This window comes from Carcharodon carcharias, chromosome 10 (assembly GCF_017639515.1).
Source record: "Carcharodon carcharias isolate sCarCar2 chromosome 10, sCarCar2.pri, whole genome shotgun sequence".
Classification (NCBI taxonomy): domain Eukaryota; kingdom Metazoa; phylum Chordata; class Chondrichthyes; order Lamniformes; family Lamnidae; genus Carcharodon; species Carcharodon carcharias.
The window spans coordinates 113,435,692-113,455,269 of NC_054476.1; the positions used below are offsets into that span (position 1 = coordinate 113,435,692).

General features: G+C 48.0%; 1 protein-coding gene across 1 annotated transcript in view; it reads left to right on the forward strand.

The window, feature by feature from the left end:
* Positions 1-19,578, forward strand: part of LOC121283331 (protein spinster homolog 3-like) — a 142,674-nt gene that overhangs the window by 20,893 nt on the left and 102,203 nt on the right. The window contains exon 2 of the mRNA XM_041197795.1: positions 14,564-14,629. Coding sequence (XP_041053729.1) covers positions 14,564-14,629 — 66 coding nt within the window. The remainder of the gene's footprint in view (positions 1-14,563; positions 14,630-19,578) is intronic.

Consider the following 19,578-nt stretch of genomic DNA (forward strand, 5'->3'; position numbering starts at 1 on the left):
TCTAGAAATGAACATGAGAGAATTGAGTGGAGCTTCATCCTGGTCCTCGGAAGAATGGATTTAAACACATTGTTAGATTAGAACCTCATCCTACGTTAGAAGATAGATGCAAAGCAATTCTTGCCATACTGATTGGCACATTGCAAGAAAGAACTGAATGACTATCTGTTTTTACTGTCCATTTAGGGAAGATCGAATGCTGGGTGGAATCCGATGGTTTCTGATCTGGCAGTGTTAGATTAAGCAATCCCGCCTGCCAGAGACTTGCATTGTTGATATCACGGTATCATTACAATGCAAAAGGAGGCCATTCAGCCCTGCACTGGCTCACTGAAAAAACATTCCACCTAGTCCCATTGCCCTGCCTTCTCCCCGTAACCTTGCACTTTCTTTCTTTTCAGGAAGCAATCCAATTAACTTTTGAATACCTTGAATGAGCCTGCCTCCAGCACCCTCTCAGGAAGTTTGTTCCAAACTCCATCACCCTCTGGGTGAAAAAATGTTTCCTCACATCACATTTACTCCTTTTGCCAATTATTTTGAATCTGTGCCATCTAGTTCTTGATGTTCTCTTGAGTGGGAACAGGTTCTCGCTATTTAAGCTGTGATATAAGGTGTGACAGGCATCTCAAACTGTTGCTTATTATCCGGGGAGGTTTGGAGGAGTAATTCAGAAACATTATAGAACCTTTCCTCTGGGGATTAAATAGGGCAGGTCGAGTCTAAGATTGACAAGATTGTGAATGGATAAGTTTTCTGAATTTATACTCCAGAAATGGAGCATCACCTGCTGGCTGCATATATTGGAAATGTGATAGCAAACAGTTTTATAGGCAAAAATTCAAATGTTCCGAAAAAAAATGTACAGTGTGCTTTGATAAGTGCTCCAGGAGTGAGAAGAGCAAAGTCAGGAAAACATTCTGATAAAACATGTGTCTGTAGAGCATCATTTAATGTCTTTAAGACATCGCAAAGTACTTGGCAGCCAATACGTAAATTTTGAAGTGCAGTCACTTTTGGTATGTAGTTAAATTTAATGGACCAGAGGTGGTATGTGTCCTTGTTGTCTTTTGGTTCTCAGATGATGTTAATAATCACACTTTAAGCTTGGAAAGATCAGAACCTCTTTATGTTTAATTTTTGCCACGCTGCCTGGTACAAAGAAGGACTAAATTGAACTGGTTCAATTGCACATCACATCAGTCTTGAGTGCAGCTGTGAAATGTGGACCCCTGGAACACTTACACATAGCAATTAGTTCCTAGCTAATTAGCTCCTAGCTTTTTACAGATATTTACAGATAATACAACAATATATCACAGGAGGGATTAGATCATCCCTCCTTATTTCCTGTCCTTAACCCAGTACTGAGCACTTTCAAGCCAGTTGCCATGATATTTCTCTGTACTGAGCACCTCTCATTTATGAGACCCACCCTCTGGAATGGTGTCATAAGTTAGTACAAAAGCAAGGGAGACTGTCATATGGGAGGTAATGAAGTGACCTTTTAGCTGAAGTTAAAATGCAACATCATTGAGGGAAGACCTGGCAGACTAATCACTCTGTGACCAAACCCTACAACTATATTGCAGCCTTTGCATCATCTGCTGTGTTTCATTCCCTCTTATAAATCCCAAAAGCCAAGATGTGTTTAGAATTTCAATCACTGAGGCAACAGGCTCCAAGCTTATCTTCTCAGCAGTATTAATCTATAATTATGGCCAATGGAAGGAGTGTCCATGACACTGCCCATTAATCAGCCTCACACTGTTCTCCATGGGAAATGCATGAAGATATGTAAACACCAACAACCTGTGACTCCTCCCACAGTAACCCTCCCATCTCAGCTGCGGGGTGAACCCAGCTCACGTCTGAGCAGAGATGACGTTGGCAGAGGCCTATAGGAGCAGCACATCTGTTCGCCCTCTCAGTTGGAAAATGAGGTGTGGTGGAGGAATTCTGATTGGGGAGCGGCTCAATTCGAGAAGGAAGGAGCAAATTATCAAAGTGAAATACTCGATCACAGATGCATAAGTCGCATTCTTGTGTGGATATTTATCATTTGTGATTTTGGCAATTTATACAATCCTTTCTCTGTAATTTGGACCATGTGATCTCCTGGACTTGTTTTGATTGCCTGAGGGGGGTGGGTGGTGGGTTGCAGAGGAATTTTCTAGAACATTTTTATTCTGATTTGTTCCTGATTTTTTATGTTTTTAATCTCCTGAAAATCTCCTGTGGGGAAGGATGGGGGTTGGTGGGGTGGAGGCAGGTGGGTGGGAGGGAGGAGGGTTGAGTTTCGGGAGGGATAGGGAGGAGGTATTTAGACTGGTTGTCATGATATGAGTCAGGCTTAATGGAGCAGCAGCTCTTTCCCTGTCTGGCCATTTGTCTGTTGACATTGTAAAATTCACCAAGGGAATACACCAGAGTTTAGAGCAGGTAATGAACTGACCATAAAACTCTTCGATTGCAACCTAACTCAGCGAGTAAGGGCCAGGCATACACTTTACACCCTGTCCGATTTTACATCATTGAACCTGTTGAGTGCATTAAATTAAATCATGGCATACATTCCTAGGTTTGTTCTGCCTTTATGAAGCGTGGCTATAGCCATTTACACAATTATAAAACTGTTACTGGCTTCTCTTTGACATCTCACTCTCACTTCCTCCTTTTTTGGAGCTATATTGAGCATTTCTCCTGTTCACAGGATGTGGATGATGCCTGTTTCTCATCACTCGAAATGTGAGTGGCTTGAATTTCTGCAGTGGTTCCATGATTTCAGCAGAAGATCCGCAGAATCCTCAGAGTAAACACATTTACACCATTTTGTGGGCCTTCAGCTGGCCAATAAGGAGAATCCTCACAGAAAGTTAACCCCTAATTGTTAACCACGCATTGTGGCCAGCAGTCTTACAGAAACCAGACTGGATAGAATTGACAGATTCCCCTCCCTGAGGGAGATTAGTAAATCAACTGGGTTCCATGGCCAATTTTTTCTCCCTCACAAATTTAAGAAAATTTGTGTTGTGTCTTTGACAACTTGAAGACGTTGCAAAGTGCTTCAGAACCTATGAATGGATTACGTTTCATAACTTGCTCTGGTGTGATTTGAACTCATAATCACTGTACTACCATATACCACACTCACAAGTTGAGTCCCTTAGCTGGGTTATTTACCAAGTGCCTGAATCATATTTTGAAAATATTCTTTAAACTGGGTGAAGGTCTATAATGGTAAGGCAAAACCACATTAACAATTGGGTAATTTGCACATTTGCCCTTATAATCCCCACTTCCTTCCCTTGGCACACTTGACCACCCCGTGTGAGTCCTTCACAGACCCTCCTGTCTTCCGAGATAATGCATTCAAAGCAATTGCCTGCCCAACATGTGAGGCCTTGTCAGCCATGTTGCTGTGGCAAAGATCCCATCTACCCATGAATTATTTTTGTGGTACTTGGAGAATCTTTGAGGTTATTTTCAAAACCGTAAATACATGAACCCTGCAGATTCAAAGAAAATATTTGAGAATTACTCTACAGGGTGAAAGTGAGCTGGGAAAGAAGTTGGAGTTTCTTGTGAAACGATAAACATCTGAGTACAACCTCAGGATTGCCCTGGGGTCTCCAGGCATTAAAATAAATGCTCAGGACATTGCTGCAAATAGCCCAGGTTCAAATTCATAGCAACATGAAAAAGCTTGTGTCTTTTTTCATTTTCTTTGAACACTTTCATTTATTCATGATAAAAATGTTGGAGATGGAAGTTGGCTGGGGAGGGCGCGGAGGTGGTCGAAATGAAATCTTTAAGAATATATCCACCTAGCATTGCCAGCCCTATGTACAAGTTTGGCACCAGGCTCCAGATCACTTTATGAGACTTCAGTCTGAGTCTGACTTCAGCTGGTAAAATGGTATAAATCTGTGGTTTTCTGGATCTCTGAGCGGAATTCTCCGGTTGGTAAGCAGGGCCGGGGCCCGCTCGCCGGCGCGTAAAATGATGCACACTGACATCAGGTGGGCGTCCCGATATCACGGCGCGCCATTTAGATTTCTAGTTCAGCAGCGTGCAGCTGAGTCGGCTGCGTGCCCACCGAACTGTCAAAGGCTTATTAAGGCCTGTTAAAAACTAATTAAAGCAATTAAATGAGCTGCCCGTCCAACCTTAAGGTTGGCGGGTAGGCGAAGAGCCTATGCAGCCTTCACATTTTTCATGAAACCTCATCCACGGGCCGGATGAGGTTTCATGAAGGGCTTTAAAATTCAATAAAAAATTTTAAAATAATTTTTTGACATGGAGGGGACATGCTTTAAAAGTTTTTAAGTGCTTTATTTCAGGTTTTAAATGTCAAACTAATGTGGGGGTGGGAGGGGGTGGTTGGGGGTTGTGGGGGGGGGAATGTTTCCCTCTGAAACCTAGCCATTTTTTGTAATATCTGTGTGACTAGAAAAAATTAGCTGTGTGTAAGCAAAATTCAGTTATCATGTGTGTGCTGTCTCAGCTCTCTGTGTACTGTTAGCTGACAAGCCAGTGTTGGGTGGTTCATTAGCAGTGATATATGGCTTATGGCCATACATGTGATCTCAAGTTAAAGCCTTGAGCTGCCAGCTTGCCTGAGACATCTTAATAAACTCAGACAAGCATTTGCAGTGCTACTGGGAAAACGAAAGGGATGGAAAAACATAATGGGGCCAGAAGAAGTGTTGGCTTTTGTAAACAATTTCCTGAAGGCTGCCTGGAGCAAATTGATAACGGAAATGTAAAACTGGAGTCAATGGGAATCGGGGAAAACTCTCCACTGGTTGGAGTCACACCTAGCACAAAGGAAGATGGTTGTAGTTGTTGGAGGTCAATCATCTCAGCTCCAGGACATCACTGTAGGAGTCCTCAGGGTAGTGTCCTCGGCCCAACCATCTTCAGCTGCTTCATCAATGACCTTCCTTCCATCATAAGGTCAGAAGCGGGGATGTTCGCTGATGATTGCTCAATGTTCAGCACCATTTACAACTCCTCAGATGCTGAAGCAGTCATGTCGAAGGGTCATGAGGACTTGAAACGTCGACTCTTTTCTTCTCCGCCGATGCTGCCAGACCTGCTGAGTTTTTCCAGGTAATTCTGTTTTTGTTTTGGATTTCCAGTATCCGCAGTTTTATGTTTTTAACTTTGTTATATAAAACCTGCTAGTAGGGCGTGTTAAGTCCCGGATGTATTGCCCTCTGGTGGAGAATAAGGAATAAAGGAACCCTCTGTTTTTCATACAGGAAGTTGAAGTACAGAAGCAGATAGCTGTGTATGTATTCTTAATTGATAAGAAGTGACAAAACACTTCACTCCCCAGTGCTCATCCACTATCCACAAGGCACAGTTTAGGAGTGTGATGGAATATTCTGCACTTGTTTGGATGAGTGCAGCTCCCACAACACTTAAGAAGCTTGACACCATCCAGCACAAAGCAGCCAGCCTAAATGGCACCACATCCACAAACATTCACTCCCTCCACCACTGACGCACAGTGGCAGCAGTGTGTACCATCTACAAGATTCATTGCTGGAACTCACCAAGGCTCCTTAGACAAACCCACGACTGCTACCATCTAGATGGACAAGGGCAGCAGACACATGGGAACACCACCACCTGGAAGTTCCCTTCTGTAGTGATTGTAGGTATAACCTTTCCTACTGCCGGTAGGGTTCACCTGATTGTACTGACGAATGAGCCCTAAGTGCGGGTAATCTTAGGGGCTGAGCATTCTAGTCATGGGCCTGGTTCAAGCATGTAGCTTCTAAATGAGCTCTGTAATAAAGCTAAAACAAAAACAGAATTACCTGGAAAAACTCAGCAGGTCTGGCGGCATCGGCGGAGAAGAAAAGAGTTGACTTTTCGAGTCCTCATGACCCTTCGACAGAACTAGGTGAATCCCAGGAAGGGTTGAAATATAAGCTGGTTTAAGGTGGTGTGGGGGTGGGGGTTTGGGGGGGGGGAGAGAAGTGGAGGGGGGTGGTGTGGTTGTAGGCAAAAGCAGTGATAGAAGCAGATCATCAAAAGATGTCACAGACGGCAGAACAAAAGAACACATAGGTGTTGAAGTTGGTGATATTATCTAAACGAATGTGCTAATTAAGAATGGATGGTAGGGCACTCAAGGTATAGCTCTAGTGGGGGTGGGGGGAGCATAAAAGACTTAAAAATATTTAAAAATAATGGAGATAGGAGGGAAAAAGAAAAATCTATATAATTTATTGGAAAAAAACAAAAGGAAGGGGGAAGAAACAGAAGGGGGGGTGGGGATGGAGGAGCGAGGTCAAGACCTAAAGTTGTTGAATTCAATATTAAGTCCGGAAGGCTGTAAAGTGCCTAGTCAGGATGGTCTGAGGGCCCTTAGCTTCTTCCTCGAACAGAGGCCCGAACAATCTCCATCCACCACTACTCTCCTCCGTCTGGCTGAACTTGTTCTCACACTGAACAATTTCTCCTTCAACTCCTCTCACTTCCTCCAAATAAAAGGTGTGACTATGGGTACCCGCATGGGCCCCAGCTATGCCTGTCTCTTTATGGGGTATGTGGAACATTCCTTGTTCCAGTCCTACTCCGGCTCCCTTCCACAACTCTTTCTCCGGTACATCGATGATTACTTCGGTGCTGCTTCATGCTCTCGTCGGGACCTGGAAAAATTTATTAATTTTGCTTCCAATCTCCACCCCTCCATCATTTTCACGTGGTCCATCTCTGACACTTCCCTTCCCTTCCTTGACCTCGCTGTCTCAATCTCTGGTGATAGACTGTCCACCAATATCCATTACAAGCCTACCGACTCCCACAGCTACCTTGACTACAGCTTCTCACACCCCGCTTCCTGCAAGGACTCCATCCCATTCTCTCAGTTCCTTCGCCTCCGTCGCATCTGTTCCGATGATGCTACCTTCAAAAACAGTTCCTCTGACATGTCCTCCTTATTCCTTAACCGAGGTTTTCCACCCACGGTCGTTGACAGGGCCCTCAACTGTGTCCAGCCCATCTCCCGCGCATCCGCCCTCACGCCTTCTCCTCCCTCCCAGAAACATGATAGGGTCCCCCTTGTCCTCACTTATCACCCCACCAGCCTCCGCATTCAAAGGATCATCCTCCGCCATTTCCGCCAACTCCAGCATGATGCCACCACCAAACACATCTTCCCTTCACCCCCACTGTCGGCATTCCGTAGGGATCGTTCCCTCCGGGATACCCTGGTCCACTCCTCCATCACCCCCTACTCCCCAGCCCCCACCTATGGCACCACCCCATGCCCATGCAAAAGATGCAACACCTGCCCCTTCACTTCCTCTCTCTTCACTGTCCAAGGACCCAAACACTCCTTTCAAGTAAAGCAACATTTCACTTGCATTTCCCCCAACTTAGTCTACTGCATTCGTTGCTCCCAATGCGGTCTCCTCTACATTGGAGAGACCAAACGTAAACTGGGCGACCGCTTTGCAGAACACCTGCAGTCTGTCCATAAGAATGACCCAAACCTCCCTGTCGCTTGCCATTTCAACACCCCACCCTGCTCTCTTGCCCACATGTCTGTCCTTGGCTTGCTGCATTGTTCCAGTGAAGCCCAACGCAAACTGGAGGAACAACACCTCATCTTCCGACTAGGCACTTTACAGCCTTCCGGACTGACTATTGAATTCAACAACTTTAGGTCTTGACCTCGCTCCAACATCCCCACCCCCCTTCCGTTTCTTCCCCCTTCCTCTTGTTTTTTTCCAATAAATTATGTAGATTTTTCTGTTTCCCACCTATTTCCATTATTTTTAAATATTTTTAAATCTTTTATGCTCCCCCCACCCCCACTAGAGCTATACCTTGAGTGCCCTACCATCCATTCTTAATTAGTACATTCGTTTAGATAATATCACCAACTTCAACACCTATGTGTTCTTTTGTTCTGTTGTCTGTGATATCTTTTGATGATCTGCTTCCATCACTGCTTGTACGTCCCCACAACCACAACACCCCCCTCCACCTCTCTCCCCCCACCCAACCAATGCCCCCCCCCCCCGCCCCGCGCCGCCCCCCCGCCCCCCCGCCCCCCCCCCCCCCCCCCCCCCCCAACCTTAAACCAGCTTATATTTCACCCCTTCCTTGGATTCACCTAGTTCTGTCGAAGGGTCATGAGGACTCGAAACTTCAACTCTTTTCTTCTCCGCCGATGCTGCCAGACCTGCTGAGTTTTTCCAGGTAATTCTGTTTTTGTTTTGGATTTCTGGCATCCACAGTTTTTTGTTTTTATCTCTGTAATAAAGCTATCTGTTTCAAGCAAGAAATCTGTCCAGTACATCATTATTACACCTTCCAAGCCACTCACCATCCTGACTTGAAAATATATTGCCATTCCTTCACTGTCGCTGGGTCAAAATGCTGGAACTCCCGCCGCCCACCCCCACTAACAGCACTCTGGGTGTACCTACATCACATGCGCTGCTGTGGTTCAAGAATCACAGAATCACATAATCTTTACTGTGCAGAAAGAGGCCATTCAGCCTGTCAAGTCTGCACTGTCCCTCTGAAAGAGCATTCTATCTAGACCCACTCCCCTGCCTTATCCCTGTAACCATGCACATTCTTTCTCTTCAGGTAGTAATCTCCAAACTCCCATTGCTTTGTGGGCGCTCTCTCTCCCTGAACTCCCACTGCTTTATGGGCTCTCTCTCTCCAAACTCCTTCTGCTCTATGGGCTCTCTATCTGAGCTCCCGCTGCTTTATGGGCTCTCTCCCACTGAACTCCTGCTGCTTTATGGGCTCTCTCTCTCGCTCTCTGAGCTCCTGCTATTTTATGGGCTCTCTCCCTCTGAGCCCCTGCTGCTTTATGGGCTCTCTCCCTTTGAGCTCCCGCTGCTTTATGGGCTCTCTCCCTCTGAACTCCTGCTGCTTTATGGGCTCTCTCTCTCTCTGAACTCCCATTGCTTTATGGACTCCCTCTCTCCGCCATGTGGGAAGCACAACAACCAAACCCTTGTGGGGCTGCTTGCTGGCTCCCAGGCGAGTGGGGTGTGTTGGGTTCCTCAGTCAAAGACACTCAGTGCCCAATCATGGGAACCAGCATCGGGAAGGGTGGGGTTAGGCGCTGCTGAGAGACACCCCCTTCCTTTTCTGCTGACCGCTACCTCCTCTGTGACCCACCCACCCAATGACCTCTGTCCTACCATCACTCACCTCCAGCCTGTGATTTAGTGATGATCCTAAGCCTCAGGTGGGTGTCATACCAGTAGCAGTGCCTCCTCATTAGAACTACTGGCCTCTAATTGGTTGGCAGCTCTTGGCAGGTGGGACTTCTGCACTTGGGGTCCTTGATCCCAGGGGAAGGCCCACCACTGGCTGTCCAATGCCTGAATAGAACAAGATGTGGCGAGCCTTCCCAGAAAGAGGCAACACATCCTCTCACCGACTCTCTAGCTGGCAGGTGAGACCCCGATCACCTCCTGAAGATTCTGCCTTTATTTAATTCACTTTTGGAAGTTATTGCTGTGACCACCACCCTTCAGGAGGTCCACTCCACATCATAACAACACCCTGTAAAGAAAATATGTCACCACACTTCATGTGACAATCACCTTCAATAAAGAAAGGAAGGTCGACTTGCATTTATATGGTGCTTGTCATGACCACCAGACGACTCAAAGTCCTTTACAACCAATAATGGTGCTTATTTTGAAGTATAGCCACTGTTGTAATGTAGGAAATGCAGCAGCCAATTTGCACACAGCAAGCTCCCACGAACAGCTATGTGATAATGAAAGAATAAACTTTTTTTGTGATGTTGACTGAGGCATAAACATTGACTAGGACACAGGGAGAACTCCCTGCTCTTCTTCAAAATAGTGCCATGGGATCTTTTACACCCACCCAAGCTGCCAAAGCTTTGGTTTAATGTCTCATCTGAAATATGGCACCTCCAACAGTGTGGCACTCCCTCAGTACCACACTGGAGCGTCAGCATTGATGTTTGTGCTCAAGCGCTAGAGTCCGTGTCCTCTGGTTATCAACCTTTCTGCCACTAGAGACAGCATCTCCTTACATACTCCATCAAAACCTCGTACGAGAAGATTTGGGCTGGAATTTTCTAACCCTGCTAGTGATGGGGTCCGTGGTGGGTGGGGGTGGAGAAGACAACGTGAGTGAGGAAATCAGTTTCCCGACAGCGGGAGACAACGGTGGGTACTTGTGGTCCCGACCATCATGGTGGAATGGCAGGTCGCCATTCCCACCTATGGCCATCGGGAAACCATTTAGCACATTATTAAGGGGATTGAAATGAGCACCTGACTGGAATTCTCGCCCCACCTTGGCCTATCATCCACCCCGTTGACGGGAGTTCACACCGGTCCAAAAGAAGACTGGACCAAAATGGTGTGCAGGTGTCGAGGATTTACATATTGCAGGCTGGTCCGCTGGTGGAAGGTGCAAGGGTAGGGGAGGACAGGCAACATGGGGATGGGGTGGAGAGGGCAGACAACACGGAATGGTGAGATGGGGATTCTGATGGGGTGGGATGGCAGGGGACAGATGCAACCATACATTGTGGGGCTGGGAGGGGGAAGGGATCAGGTAGCGGTGCAAAGGCTGTGAAAGTGGGGGACAGTGAGGGGGGAAACGGGGGATAGTGAGGGGGGTGGAAGTCGGGGACAGTGAGGGGGGAAAGCGGGGGACAGTGAGGGGTGGAAGCGGGGACATTGAGGGGGAAGCGGGGGACAGTGGCGGGGGGAAGCGGGGGACAGTGAGGGGGAAAATGGGTGATAGTGAGGGAGGTGAAAGCAGGGGACAGAGAGGGGGGAAGAAGGGGACTGTGAGGGGGGGAAAATGGGGGACAGTGAGGGGGGAAGCGGGGGATAGTTAGGGGGGAAGCGGGGGACAATGAGGGGGGTAAGCGGGGGACTGTGAGGGGGGAAGAAGGGGACAGTGAGGGGGGGAAAGTGGGGGACTGAGGGGGGTGGAAGTGGGGGACAGTGAGGGGGGATGCAGGGGACAGTGAAGGGGGAAAGCATGGGACAGTGAGGGGGGGGAAGTGGGGGACAGTGAGGGGGAGAAGTGGGGGACAGTGAGAGGGGTAAGTGAGGGGACAGTGAGGGGGGTGGAAGTGGGAGACAGCCAGGGCAGGGAAAGTGAAAGCGGGGGACAGTGAGGGCAGAGAAATGGGGTGACAGTGAGGGGGGTGGAAGTGGGGGACAGTGAGGGGTGGGGCACAGGGAACAGTGAGGGGGGAAAGCGGGGGACAGTGAGGGGGGGGGGAAGTAGGGGACAGTGAGGGGGGAAAGCAGGGGACAGTGAGGGGGGAATGTGGGGGACAGTGAGGGGGGTGGAAGTGGGGGACAGTGAGGGGGGGGACGCAGGGGACAGTGAGGGGGGGACGCAGGGGACAGCGAGGGGGGGAATGCAGAGGACCATGACAGTGAGGGGGGGAGGGTCCAGAGGGAGAGGTCAGTGTAGGAATCCTGCAGGGTAAACTGAGGGTACTGATGGTAGGAGGGAACAGTGACTGTTAAAGAAGGCAGTGGGATGTGGTAGGGTGAGACAGTGAGAGTCCGTCGGTGGTGGGGGAATGGCTGGTTCGGGTTGTTGGAGGGGACATGGAGGTGTATATGGATCCTAGGGTTGGGCAGAATAAGGGTGGGCATGGGTACCATGACTCGGGTGAGCTCTTTGGGGAGGGATGGCATGTGAATGGTGAATGGTGATGGGCTGTAGGGTTATGGAGGGGGGGTGGGGGGGGGGGGGAGGAGGGGGGCAAGGTTCAAGGGTGATGGATGGGAGGTTAAAGGTAACAGTGGGGAGGTCAATGGTGCTGGTGAGGAGGCTGTGGGTTACAGGTGAAGAGTAGAATGCGTTTTAAACCTCCCCCAAAGAAATGTGCATCATTCTGCTGCTGAGGCACTCCCTTGATGTCCAGCTGAAGGAATGCTGGTTGGGAGAAGGGTCATCGGGTGGGCGGAGATGAAGGTCAGCTCAACTGGACAACTGAAGGGGAACCCTAACATATTGTCCTGACAAGGGAAAGGTGTTTCTATAGACTAAGCAGTGGAGGGAAAGGGAACAGTGTGGGAGGCTTCTCGCACATGGGCTTGCAGGGGCCCTGCAAAGATCGATGCCACCATGTGCAGGCATGATTCAGGGGGACATAGACCCAGCCTGGGTTGGCCCCTAGAAATGGGGTTAATGGGGAGCGCATGGGCATTAACATGAACCGGCACAATAAAAACCCAGCAGACCTCTGTAAAGTGCAATTAAACATATATTTACAAAAGTGCAACAACTATTTACTTGTATGCCCGTGCTACCAGAGTGACTTAAAACTTCTTAATTTTCCTTACCCTACCGCTGTGTCTAGGTGCTTCCCTGATATCCGCAGCAGGGATGGAGACAGTCTGCTTGCCACTACGCCCTCTTGTCTCCGATGACCTTGGCGGCCGTCTTCTGGAGGCCTGAGGCCTGGAGGGCCCCAGCCTTCTCTGGGCTTCCTGCCCTGAGGCAGGTGCACCCTCAGTGGTCTCAGAGGCTGCAGCTGATGGGGTCCCAGACAGAAGGACCTCGGAACGCCTGGGCACCCGTGGAAAGTCCTGAGTGGAGGCCTCCAGGGTTTTCGCCTGACACTCCGCCTCCTTTTGGGTGCCCGAAGGCCCCTTCCTGATTCCATGAGGGAAAGAGGCACCTGGAGGGAGGTCGAGATGCCCTGTCCTTCTGTCGTGTAGCCATTGCAAAAGCTCGCCCATGGCTACAGTGATGGAGTGCAGGTCTGTGCGCATCTCCAGCAGAAACTGGGGGTTCTGCTGGACCAGGTTCTCCATGGCATCTGCTACCCTCCCCATGGAGACCTTGATGTACGCACATGTTGGTGCTACTTCATCAGAGACCAGGCAACAGATTCCACCACCTCAGGTCTTCCGACACCTCTGCCTGATGTTCCCCCGCCTCTTGTTTCATCTCCAGCACCTTGCTTAGGGCCACTCCCAGAGACTTATCATCAGACCTGGACTTAGCTGAAGCCTCTTCCCCAGTAGTCCTTTGAGTGCTGGTGACCTTGGCTGTCCCTACCTCCACCTGCTGCGGACACATATCTGTGTGGTGATCACCAGAGTGTGAGCTCAAGCTTAAACCAGATGAGTGTCTCTGGGCTGGTGGAGGGTTCAGGTGACTGCTGTGATGGCTCTATAGGGAGAGGACATCGTCATGATCATCGTCCTCGGTCCTCTGTGGGCTGGGGCTGGATTCAGACTTGGGATCGAGGTCTGGCCTCACCCTCTTCCTGTTCACATCTGTAATGGAAAGAGGAGGGAATGAGGAACTGCTTGGGCTGCCTCCTAGATTGCACAGAGCCTCACCCCCAGGTTTCGATGTGCAGAGGTTAAGCTTCCTCACTGGATGCTTGGGAGAGGCCGACCTCACTGTCAGCACGTGCACGGTCCTGGTCCTCCCTTGCGGTTCAGCAGCTCGCTCTTCATACTGTGTGAGGGGGCAGACATTGGGCATGCTCCCTCCCGTCTTCACTCTCTCGCGCCTGTTGTGCGCTGTCTTCCCCTGTGTGAAGATGGAAGATCACAGAATCACAGAATTGTTACGGTGTAGAGGGAGGCCATTCAGCCCATCGTGTCTGCACCGGCTCACTGAGCATTTTAACTCAGTGCCAATTTCCTCCCTTTTCCTATTTAAATAATCATCTGATGCCCTCTTAAATGCCTCAATTGAACTTGCCTCCACTGCACTTCCAGGCAGTGCATTCCAAACCTTAACTATTCACTGTGTGAAAAAGTTTTTTCTTACCTCACATTTGCTTCTTTTGCAATACACATTAAAACTATGCCCTGTAGTTCTCCATCTGTTTACGAGCGGGAACAGTTTCTCTCCATGTACTCTGTCCAGACCCATCATGATTTTAAAAACTTCTATCAAGTCTCCTCTTAGCCTTCTCCTCTCCAAGGAAAAAAATTCCAGCTTCTCCAATCTTTCCTCATAACTGAAGTGTCTCAGCCCTGGAACCATTCTTGTAAACCTCTTCTGCACTCTCTCCAATGCATTCACATCCTTCCTATAGTGTGGCACCCAGAACTGTACACAGTATTCTGTGATGTTCTAACTTTACACAGGAGAAGACAGCACACAATACCCCAGCTGAAGTCTAACTGGTGCCTTATATAAGTTCATCATAACCTCCCTGCTCTTGAACTCTATGCCCCTATTAGAGCAGGTTTGTGAGATGGTTTGTGAGCACTTCTGATGCAGTTCGCCAATCTCCACCACCAACCCACTGGCAACTGTGGTGCCAAAGGGAAGATGGTAGGTAAATAAGTGAGGGGTGGGGGAGGGCAAACAAAGACATCGTGGGGGGAGGGGGGGAGGGGGGGGGGCTCCAAATGTAATCATGTGGGTGTGGGAAGAGAAGCCATTCCAGGATGATTATATGGTGAGACTGGGAGCACAGCCCCCATGACTGTGTTCCTGCCTGATGGCTATATCACTGCCCATGGATGTAACATTTCTAATCTTTGCACTGCGCACTCACACTGTTTGTACTGTTCCCTTGCAGGTGTGCTGAGTGGGATTCAGGACTACTTTAAAATAAGTGACACGTCAGCTGGTTTACTGCAGACAGGTAAGTGAGAAAAGGAACTTTCCATTTTTCTGTCCAACTCCCCCCCACCATCACTGGTGCTCCCCTTCCCTTCCCCTGCTCCCCCCCCGGTCTCTTCCTGGACATCTATTTACAGAGCTTTCAGAGACCTAGAATATGGGACAGGTCATGAATTCAATGATAATTGCAGCCAGTAATAAGCTGTTCCTTAATAATCCTTCAGACAACGCTATAATCTTCCATTTAAAATAAATAGAGTAACCTCTCCAGTCCAGAATACACGGGGCCTAGTCATTTCTGGAGTTTGGAATTTTCTGGATTATAGAATGACATTAGAATGCCCAGCCACAAGTGTCTGAACCAGAAAACACCGTAGATATAAATATTTACATTAAACAGTGATAAAACATCATAAAGCAGTTATAAAAATTGTTCCCTCATCCAAATACTGTATTTTGCATGTTTCTGCTCCCACAGTCCTGAACTAAAACGATGCTGATCATGTTGGCGGTTTGCTCTAAGTATTTCAACTAGCGTTCCTGAACAATGGATTTTGGACTGGGAAAGTAAGAGTGTATAAATATTAAGGGGGTTGTGGGAGAATGAGGAGTGGGTAATTTGCAGCATGTGGGGTGGGGGGGTGGTTGGTGGAGTGTACTTTTGGAACGGCAAAAGAAAGATTGGAGCATGGAGGAAGATTGTTGGAGGACAAAGATTGGGGGAATGGGGAGGAGAGGGACTCAGGATGGGGAGGAGAGGGACTGTGGGTGGGGAGGAGAGGGACTGGGGGTGGGGAGGAGAGGGACAGGGAGTGGAGAGCAAAGGGGCAAGGGGAATGGAAACGAGAGGGACTGGGGGATGAGGAGGAGAGGGGCCAAGGAATGGGGAGGAGAGGGGCTGGAGTGGAGAGCAGAGGGGCCAAGGAATGGGGAGGAGAGAGGTGAGGGGAATAGGGAGGAGAGGGTTATGGGGAGGAGAGGGGCAAGAGCAGTAGGGGTGGGAGGGGCTCAGGGAATGGGGGGGGGAGAGGGCTTGGGGAATGGGGAGTAGAGGGGCAAGGGGAATGGGGAGGAGAGGGGTGAGGGGAATGGGGAGGAGACGGGCAAGGGGAATGGGGAGGAGAGTGGCTTAGGGAATAGGGAGGAGAGGGACTGGGGATGGAGAGGAGGGGGGCTGGGGGTGGAGAGCAGACGGGCGGGGAATGGGGACGAGAGTGGTGAGGGCAGTGGGATGAGAGGGGCTCAGGAAATGGGGAGGAGAGGGATTGGGGAATGGGGAAGAGAGGGGCTGAAGAGATGGGGAGGAGAGAGGTGAGGGGAGCAAGAGGAGAGGGGCAAGGGGAATAAGGAGAAGCGGGACTGAAGGAATGGGGAGGAGAGGGGCTGGGGGAATGAGTAGAGATGGGTGAGGAGAAGGGACTGGGGAATGGGGTGAGAGGAATGGGTAGGAGAGGGGCTGAGGAATGAGAGGAAATGGGTGATGGAAATGGGGAGGATAGGGTCCTGGGGGATGAGGAGGAGAGGGGCTGGGAAAATTGGAGGAGGGGCAGGGAATGGGGACGAGGAATGTTTTGGAACAGGAACATAGGGACTGGAATGGGCCATTTAGCTGCTCAAGGCTGATTTGACATTTAATGAGATGCTTGGGGGCCGGGGGTGAAGGATGTTTAGGGAATTAATAGGAATTTGTTCGAGGAGTGTGGCATGGGATATTTACAGAGCATTTTCCTTGCCTTTGGCTTCAGCCTAGAACTACAGGCCCTAGGTATGCAAAATAAATCAAAAACAGTCCCATTCATGGGCATCCATGGCTTTAACCTGGCTAAACACAAGAATTTTGCACAACAGAAAGAGAATGAAGGACTGAAAGCAAGAGGCAGTCCGATATCCTGTCTCTTTACTAAAGAACAAACCTGTAGAATGGATGCAATGAATATAATATAGCCTTTCTCTGCATAGAGCCAGAGTTGGACATTCTGGTCAACAGCCTTTCTTCCCTGTGGTATTACTGTTTGGACGATCAATATGTCAAAGCTTCACATTCGCCATCTATGTGTAAAGCCTCACGTTTCAGTAGTCCACATCTGTCACACTTCTGAGTGTGAATAAATTTAAAGGGATTTAAAGGAGAGACAGCCTTTTCATGCTGGTTTCTTCTGATCCAGAGCCAAGAATTTACGAGTACTTCAGAACCTGAAAATCTATCCTGTCAACAACAGTCAACTGCCAACCGACCTTAGGATTTTCAGCAGCTGGATTTGTGGCCAGCAAGGATCAGGTTAAACACAGCTGTGTTTTAATGGCAGAATAATACATTGTGCATTGCCTACTACAATGCCCCTGTCATTAGTATGCCGGTACAGCGAGTGATTAGGAAGGCTAATGGAGTGTTGGTGTTTATTGTAAGGGGAATGGAATATAAAAGAAGGGAAGTTTTATTGCAGCAGTACAAGGCTTTGAAACCCTGAGGGTGGATACTGGGAGGATGTTTCCTCTTGTGGGGGAACCTAGAACTAGGGAACACAGTTTAAGAATAAGAGGTCTTCCTCTTAAGACAGAGATGAGGAGAAATTTTTTCCCTCAGAGTGTTGTTAGTCTGTGGAATTCTCTTCCCGAGTGAGCAGTGGAGCCTGGATCATTGAATGTATTCAAGGCTGAGTTAGACAGACTTTTGATAGACAAGGGAGTCAAGGGTTATGGGGAACAGACAGGAAAGTATTGAGGCCACAACTAGATCAGCGATGATCTTGTTGAATGTCAGAGCAGGCTCTAAGAGCCAAATGGCCTATTCCTGCTCCTGTGTCCTACGTTCCTGTGTAGAAAGCACTGCATCCCATGAGCGATGTCACAAGAGATCTGCTAGGATTTGTCACTGGTGGCCTCAGCAGTGAGCTTGTTGTACTAAACTGTTCAGATTGGCTGATTCTATCAGTAGTTTTTGCCTTAGACATACTGTTCCTTTAATTCCTCCATTACATCCCTGTGAATCATAGAGTCTGTATAATTAATGTGCACGCAATAAGAGAACGTTTATGTGGTTTCTCTGTAACGTCCCCATTTTTATTGCAGGGAGGGAATGTTAATACAGAATCACAGAATTTCCACAGTGCAGAAGGAGGCCTTCTCCCCATAACCCTTGTGAACATCTCACATTTCATTGCAATATTTAAACCAGATGGATTCTTCCTTTTCAAAAAAATAATCTAATTCCAGATCCTAACCACTCGCTGTGTGAAAAAGTTTCTCCTCATATCGCCTTTGCTTCTTTTGCCAATTACTTTAAATCTGTGTTCTCACGGTCTCAATCCTTTCATGAGTAGGAACATTTTCTCCCTGTCTACTCTGCCCAGACCCCTCATGATTTTGAACACCGCTATCAAATCTCCTCTCAGCCTTCTCTTCTCCAAGGAAAAGAGTCCTAACCTCTCCAATCTATCTTCGTAACTGGAGTTTTTCATCCCTGGAACCATTCTCGTGAAACTTTTCTGCACTCTCTCCAATGCCTTCACCTCTTTCTCAAAGTGCGACGCCCAGAACTGGATGCAGTACCTTAGCTGAGGCTGAACTAGTGACTTTTACAAGCTTAACATAACCTCCTTGCTCTTGCACCCTATGCCTCTATTGATAAACCCTGGGATACCGTATGCTTTGTTAACTGATCTCTCAACCTGTCCTGCCACCTTCAATGACTTATGCACATATACACCCAGGTCTTTCTGCTCCTGAACCCCCTCTAGAGTTATACCTTTTATTTAATATTGTCTCTCCATGTTCTTCCTACCAAAATGAAGCACTTCACATTTTTCTGCATTGAACTTGATCTGCCTGCCCATTCCACCAACTTGCCTATGTCCTTTTGAAGTTCTACATGATCCTCCTCCCAGTTCACAATGCTTCCAAGTTTTGTAACATCTACAAATTTTGAAACTGTGCCCTGTACACCAAGGTCTAGGTCATCAATATATATCAGAAAAAGCAAGGATCCCAACACTGAGCCCTGGGGGGCTCCACTACAACCCTTCCTCCAGCCCAGCAAACATCCATTAACCACTACTCACTGTTTCCTATCGCTCAGCCAATTTCATATCCTTGTTGCTACTGTCCCTTTTATTCCATGAGCTCTAGCTTTGCTCACAAATCTGTTGTGCGGCATTTTATCAAATGCCTTTTGAAAGTCCATGTACACCACATCAACGGCATTACCCTCATCAACCCTCTTAATGCATCTTCAAAAAACTCAAGCAAGTTAATTAAACACGATTTTCCCTTAAGAAATCCATGCTGGTTTTCCTTAATTAACCTACATTTGCCCATATAACTATTATTTTTATCCCTAAGTATTGTTTCTAGAAATTTCCCCACCACCCAAGTTAAGCTGATGGCTTGTAGCTGCTGGGCTTACCTTTACACATTTTTTGAACAAGGGTATAATCCTGGCAATTTTCTAGTCCTCCAACACCACACCTGGAGTGCAAGGAAGACTGAAAAACTATGGCCAGTGCCTCTGCAATTTCCACTCTCATTTCCCTCAGTATCCTTGGATACATCTCATGTTATGTGCGTAGTTTAGAGTTTCTGTTGGTTCTGTGACCCTGTTACACCAGGATATCTGACACTGTTATTGTGTATTGGAAGCAGCTATCTTGGAATATAATCATACTGGTTTTGACATGTCAGATGCTTTTCTCTCTTGTCCTTCATCTTGCCATTTCTCTCTTTGTTTCTCATGGTTTTGAGTTCCACCTAATATGATTGGAATGACTCTTGCAATCTCTCTCTTGTTGCCAGATTCCCTTTCCGATTCTCCCAGTTGCTTATTTTTCTCTCAGAATCCCTCTCAGTACCCACCTGTAAGCCTCCTGATGCCCTGTGAATACTATGACAACCATTGGTTCTGAGATCCCTGGTGGCCATCTTGAAAGTAGGAAACAACAGCAAAACAAAACCAATGACACGTTTTCTTATCTTTGT